This window comes from Procambarus clarkii, chromosome 7 (assembly GCF_040958095.1).
Source record: "Procambarus clarkii isolate CNS0578487 chromosome 7, FALCON_Pclarkii_2.0, whole genome shotgun sequence".
NCBI classification, from domain to species: Eukaryota; Metazoa; Arthropoda; class Malacostraca; order Decapoda; family Cambaridae; genus Procambarus; species Procambarus clarkii.
In genome coordinates, this window is record NC_091156.1 from 53,659,754 (window position 1) to 53,666,515 (window position 6,762).

The following is a 6,762-nucleotide window of genomic DNA, read 5'->3' on the forward strand; positions in this document are numbered from 1 at the left end:
ATTGCGAAGTCGGATTGCGAAAGGGATCTGGGAGTTATGATTAGTAAGAATTTAAAACAAAAGGATCAATGCATAAATGTTCGTAATAAGGCAAATCGGACACTTGGATTTATTAATCGCAGCGTTAGTAACAAGACACCTGGTGTGGTTCTCAAGCTATATCTTGCTCTAGTTAGGCCCCATTTAGATTATGCAGTTCAGTTTTGGTCGCCATATTATAGAATGGATATAAATTCACTTGAACGTGTCCAGCGTAGGATGACTAAGTTAATTCCCCAAATTAGAAATCTTTCATATGAAGAAAGATTAACAAAGCTTAAGTTGCATTCACTGGAAAGGCGAAGAGTTAGGGGTGACATGATAGAGGTTTACAAGTGGATGAATGGACATAACCGGGGGGATATTAATAGGGTATTAAAAGTATCAACACAGGACAGAACACGAAACAATGGATATAAATTGGATAAGTTTAGATTTAGGAAAGACTTGGGTAAATACTGGTTCAGTAACAGGGTTGTTGATTTGTGGAACCAATTGCCGCGTAACATTGTGGAGGTGGGGTCCCTCGATTGTTTCAAGCACGGGTTGGACAAGTATATGAGTGGGATTGGGTGGTTATAGAATAGGAGCTGCCTCGTATGGGCCAATAGGCCTTCTGCAGTTACCTTTGTTCTTATGTTCTTACCAACACGTATCTGTTACCCGAATGACTGTGGTGTAAGTCAATCAAATCGGCCCCCACACGATCTAATGGTTCACGAATTTCAGGAAATTTCTGAAGTGGGGCTTGTACCTTAAGGGTGCCTTTCCCTCTTTGGCAATGAAGACATGACTTCACATTATTGATTACTTCAGAAAGCAACCCTGGGAAATAAAATAGAGACTTTGCCTTTAAGTGAGTTTTAAAGACACCCAAATGCCCTGCAACTTTAGATGCATGTGCAAGCTTTAACGCCGATGACCACGTGTCCGGAATAACTTGCTGGAATACTGCCCTATCTTTTTGGTTATTTACATAATACAGGACGCCCTGTTTCATTTCAAAATCATGAATAGGTTCATCCATCTGTTCTTTGAAGGGTATTTTCCCCCTTCCAAATACTCAATAATCTCTTTCCACCTAGGCTCGCCCATCTGGTATTCTCTCATTTTATCTGATGGAATGGTTTCAATATTCTGGTTTATTTTAATTGATGCGATATTTCTGCTCAAAGTATCCGGCACATGTGCTAGACCAGGCTTATACAAAATCTGGAATAAGTGGGCCGAAAGTTCGTGAGACCAGCGTGACAATCAGTGCGTTTTTTAAATATGTGTGTTAAAGCACGATGGTCTGTGTAAATTACGAAATGGCGCTGAAATAGGTATGGCTCGAAATACCTAACTGACTACTACTGCCAGTGCCTCCCGATCCGTGGCCGAATATCGAACTTCAGGTCCCTTGACCTTTTTACTGAAATAGGCAACCCGATGGGGGAAATTATCCGCATCTCGCTGAATTAAACACCCGCCAATAGCTATACCGCTAGCGTCAGTGTGCACCTCCCACTCTTTATCGAAATCAGGAATGGTCAGTACCGGTGTCGTAATTAGTTGGCTCTTCAGTTTCCAATAGGCTTCGTCATATTAGGTTTCCAAACCAACTTCGCATTCTTCTTTGTCAGATCAGTCATGGGTGCTGAAATGCCAGCGAAACCTTCAATGTGACGACGAAAATATCTGGCCGCCCCCGGAAACCTGCGCACGTCCCTTGTTGTCTTTGGAGTAGGCATGTTAGCAATGGCGCGGCAAGAGTCTGGGTCAGGTCGAATACTGTCTGGGCACACCTGGGCCGCCAGGGTGACCTTCTGAACGTTTAGCTTGAAACCTGCCCGATCTAACAAAGTCAAAGTCTCAGTTAAGTCTTGTAGGTGTTCCTCAAACGTTCTGGAATATATCACATCATCATCCAGGTACGCTAATGAATGTCTTCCCAAGACTGGGCTGAGTATGAAGTTAGTGGCCCTCTGAAATGACGAAGGCGCTGTCTTTAACCCGAACGGCATCCTACGGAATTGATAAGTTTGCCTACCATCCGAGAATGCTGTTTTGTCCCTATCTTGTTCTGCAACGGGAATCGCCCAATACGCAGATTTCGCGTCAAGAGTCGAGAAATACTTTGCAGCACCAAATTGATCGATTATCTCCTGTATTTGGGGCAATGGATACACATCACCCTTAGTCATTTCATTTACCTTCCGGTAATCAACACAGAAGCGATAACTACCATCAGGTTTACGAACTAACACAACAGGAGATAACCACAGTGACGTACTAGGCTCTATCACGCCTTGCCTGAACATTTTCTGGCATTCCTCCCTGATTATATTCTATGCCTGTTCCGGCACCTCCACTGCCTTGTGTACACAGGCAAATGATCACCAGTTGGAATGGTGTGCTCAATCCTATCAAGGAGACCAATCTGGTCATCCTCTGTTGCAAACAATTTCGGGAATTTTTGCAAACTCCTCTCAACAACTTTCTATCTGCCTGTGGAACATATTGCAAATCGAGTGCCGAAATAAACTTCTCTATATCTTTTATGTTACGTGAAACATTTATCTCATACTTTAATTTTGATGGTGTCTTATTGTCTGTCATATTTAAACCACTACCTTGTGCTGTGATGGTTGGCGTCTCAGCTGAGTCCTGGTGAAAGATTTCTGTGTCATTCACCATAGTTCCCTGAGATACCCTATCACCTGCCCTGAAGCGAAAATTCTTATGTGAGAGATTGACTACTGGAATGAGTGCACCTTTATCAAGTACTACAATTAAATGATGGGGTATTAATAAACTATCACATCTCCCAGCCACCTGAAGGGTGGTACCTGGTTGGATGTTACGTCCCTCGGCTACTTTAATAAATTTAACAGAATGTGGTGGACAACTTTGCTTGGTCAATGCATGCAATCCACATGGCCTCTTAACGGTGTCTAGAAGAGACTTAAAAATCAATTTTGGATAGTGTGCATTATATTTCTGTTTCCAGTGAATTGAAGCTTCAACTGGGGGATGGTCGATCATCTCCACTGGTAGGAAGTCTCTCCCAACTGCAACCTGCAGTTCCTAGCCCCTTTTTGTGCAGACAAGGAGTAATCAAACCGAGACAGAAAATCAGTCCCCAGTAAGATGTGACCAGGAAAATCAAGGTTCTCAACGATCGTACATGGGTGAGGTTGCAATTCCCCATTAATTTCAAAGTTAATGGAATCTTGACCCAAGATATCAATCTTTTCCCCATTAACTGCTGTTAGTGTCTTCGTACAATGCTTAAGGCGTGCATATTTAAATTTGCTGAAGGATGACTTTTTAATTATCCTAGCTTCCAGTGTCAACAAAAACTGTCAATCTCACACCTTCCACTTTTACTTCAAAGGAAGGCCTACCATCACTAGGGTCAATCTTTCATTCTTTTGTTCTAACATTCGGACAATCCATCCGTAGGTGTCCGTGCTTACCGCACCAATAACACGCCCACGGGTCCCTGTTGGTACCCCGTGGAGGGTGGCCCGAACGTGCAGCTGTGGTCTGCTTCCTGCCTGACGAACCCGCGCCACAGTCAATCGTCTTCCCTCCCTCGTCTTTACGGACCGCCTCAACATATGTGGACGACTGAACCCCAGTCCTCTCTGTTCTCATCTCAATGTCCAAAACTGTGGCGGCATGTTGGACGAATTCCTAAAAACTCAATAACGCTCCCTCTGTAGCTATAAACGGCCCCATGGTAGGATGTAACGCTCTACAGAACAACTTCTCAGCTAATCGTTCCGCCTGACTCTCATCGTACCCCAGCTCCTGGGTAAGGTCGTCAACCCTACTCATTATCAACGTCCCGAAATCCTTTATTGTACTGCAGTCGTCTCTCTTAAGTGACTGAAGGTATACCTGAGCTTCATCTGATGACACTTTCTCCTTATATCTGTCCCTAATCGCCTGGACAAACTGAGGCAATGTCGTCAGGTGCCGAAACTCTTTCAACCTTGCCAGTGCGCCGGCTACGTCCACGCAAACCCCCATGGCAAGAGTAATTTTCAGACCATCATTTGGGACAGCCTCCAGCATCGCACTCATTTTCTTCAACCAGTCCTCCTCCCGGGGGTTGCGTTCCACCTTGTTGGACGGCAACTCCGTACCTCTCAGTGTCGGCAGAGTCATCTTATGAATCAGACTCATAATTCCCTGTGTGTGTGAAGCGAGGCTACTGGAAGTGGATGGCCCCTGGGGTTGGTAAAGGGGTTGAGGCTGGGGTTGGAATAGGTATGGGGTGGTCTGGGATAGGGGGTTGTGGTTGGGAAAGGTATTGGGTGTTCTGGGGTTGGGGTTGAGGTTGTGGTATGGTGTGGATGGCCTGGGATTGGAGTAGGTATGGGGTGGTCTGGGGTTGGGGTAGGGGTTGTGGTTGGGGTTGGGTTGTCTGAGGTTGGGGTATGGTGTGGGTGGCTTGGGGTTGAAGTAGGTATTGGGTGGCCCGAGGTTGGGGTGGGGGATGAGGGTGGGATTGGGTTGCCTGAGGTTGGGGTATGGTGTGGGTGGCATGGGGTTGGGGTAGGGGTTGAGGGTGGGGTTAGGGTGCCTGGGGCTGGAATATGTATGGGGTAGGGGTAGGAGTTGGGGTTGGGTTGTCTGAGGTTGGGGTATGGTATGGGTGGCTTGGGGTTGGAGTAGGGGTTGAGGTTGCGGTATGGTGTGGGTGGCCTGGGGTTGGAGTAGGTATTGGGTGGCCTGAGGTTGGAGTAGGTAATGGGTGGTCTGGGGTTGGGGTAGGGGATGGGTTGGGTTGCCTGAGGTTGGGGTATGGTGTGGACGCCTTAGGTTGAAGTAGGTATTGGGTGGCCCGAGGTTGGAGTAGGCATTGGGTGGTCTGGGGTTGGGGTAGGCGTTGAAGAATGGGGTTGGGTTGCCTGAGTTTGGGGTATGGTGTGAGTGGCTTGGGGTCGGGGTTTAGGTTGGGTTTGGGTGACCTGGGGTTGGGGTATGATGTGGGTGACTTGTGGTTGGGGTATGATGTGGGTGACTTGTGGTTGGGGTAAGTATTGGGTGTTCTGGGGTTGGGGAAGGGGTTGAGGTTGGGGTATGGTGTGGGTGGCCTGAGGTTGAAGTAGGTATGGGGGTGGTCTGAGGTTGGAGTAGGCATTGGGTGGTCTGGGGTTGGGGTAGGGGTTGAGGTTGGGGTATGGTGTGGGTGACCTGAGGTTGGAGTAGGTATTGGGTGGCCTGAGGTTGGAGTAGGTATTGGGTGGCCTGAGGTTGGAGTAGGTATTGGGTGGTCTAGGGTTGGGGTAGGGGTTGGGGTTGGGTTGCCTGAGGTTGGGGTATGGCGTGAGTGGCTTGGGGTTTAGGTTGGGTTTGGGTGACCTGGGGTTGGGGTATGATGTGGGTGACTTGTGGTTGGGGTAAGTATTGGGTGTTCTGGGGTTGGGGAAGGGGTTGAGGTTGGGGTATGGTGTGGGTGGCCTGAGGTTGAAGTAGGTATGGGGTGGTCTGAGGTTGGAGTAGGCATTGGGTGGTCTGGGGTTGGGGTAGGGGTTGAGGTTGGGGTATGGTGTGGGTGACCTGAGGTTGGAGTAGGTATTGGGTGGCCTGAGGTTGGAGTAGGTATTGGGTGGCCTGAGGTTGGAGTAGGTATTGGGTGGTCTGGGGTTGGGGTAGGGGTTGGGGTTGGGTTGCCTGAGGTTGGGGTATGGCATGAGTGGCTTGGGGTTTAGGTTGGGTTTGGGTGGGTTGGGGTATGATGTGGGTGGCTTGGGGTTGGGGTAAATATTGGGTGTTCTGGGCTTGGGGTAGGGGTTGAGGTTGGGGTATGGTGTGGGTGGCCTGGGGTTGGAGTAGGTATTGGGTGGCCTGAGGTTGGAGTAGGTAATGGGTGGTCTGGGGTTGGGGTAGAGGATGGATTGGGTTGCCTGAGGTTGGGATATGGTGTGGGTGGCATGGGGTTGGGGTTGAGATTGGGTTTGGGTGGCCTGAGGTTGGTGTATGGTGTGGGTGGTCTGGGGTTGGGGTAGGGGTTGAGGTTGGGGTTGGGTTGCCTGAGGTTGGGGTATGGCGTGAGTGGCTTGGGGTTGGGGTTTAGGTTGGGTTTGGATGGCCTGGGGTTGGGGTATGATGTGAGTGGCTTGGGGTTGGTGTAAATATTGGGTGGTCTGGGGTTGGGGTATGGGTTGTGGTTGAGGTTGGTATAGGAGTTGAGGTTGAGGTTGAGGTTGGCACTGGGTGGCTAGAGGTTGGGATAGGGCATGAGGTTGGGGTTGGGTGGCTTGTGGTTGATGTTGTAGTGATGGGTGGTGTTACTTGAGGTAGTTCCTGCTTTGGGTGTGGTTCATGTTCTAATTGAACAGGTTGCTGGTCATGTTCCCTACTTAACGGAGCGGGACGTCCTACCATGCTAAATGATGCCCCCTGTCCAGCACCCTGTATTCCCTGTGGGAATAGCGTCGATGTTGTAGGTGGGGGAACCCAAGACGGCACCCTCCCCCCCCCACTCATGGGACGAATTCTTTAATGATTCATCACTCATATCTACCACCATGTCAGTACTGGAACGTGAAGACACCCTAGACTCCCCAGTCATACCCAGAACCCGTGGCACCGTCGCCTCAGCCCTACTGACTCCACCTGCAACGCCAGCTAGGCTACCTGAACGGTCCACCAGATCCCCCTGTAGTATCGGAAGGGGTGCCCTCCTCTATGCGTACACCCCCCATGGCCCCTACTGACTGGTCC

At 49.1% G+C, this 6,762-nt stretch overlaps 1 protein-coding gene across 1 annotated transcript; it reads right to left on the reverse strand.

The window, feature by feature from the left end:
• Positions 1-4,850: 4,850 nt before the first annotated feature.
• Positions 4,851-5,729, reverse strand: LOC138358247 (uncharacterized). The gene has a single exon (XM_069315970.1). It carries the CDS (start codon positions 5,727-5,729, stop codon positions 4,851-4,853), a length of 879 nt encoding a protein of 292 aa, XP_069172071.1.
• Positions 5,730-6,762: the final 1,033 nt, after the last annotated feature.

Excerpts from the sequence above, each read along its gene's own strand:
- LOC138358247 (XM_069315970.1), bottom strand. The coding sequence starts at position 5,729 with ATGCCATACCCCAACCTCAGGCAACCCAACCCCAACCCCTACCCCAAC.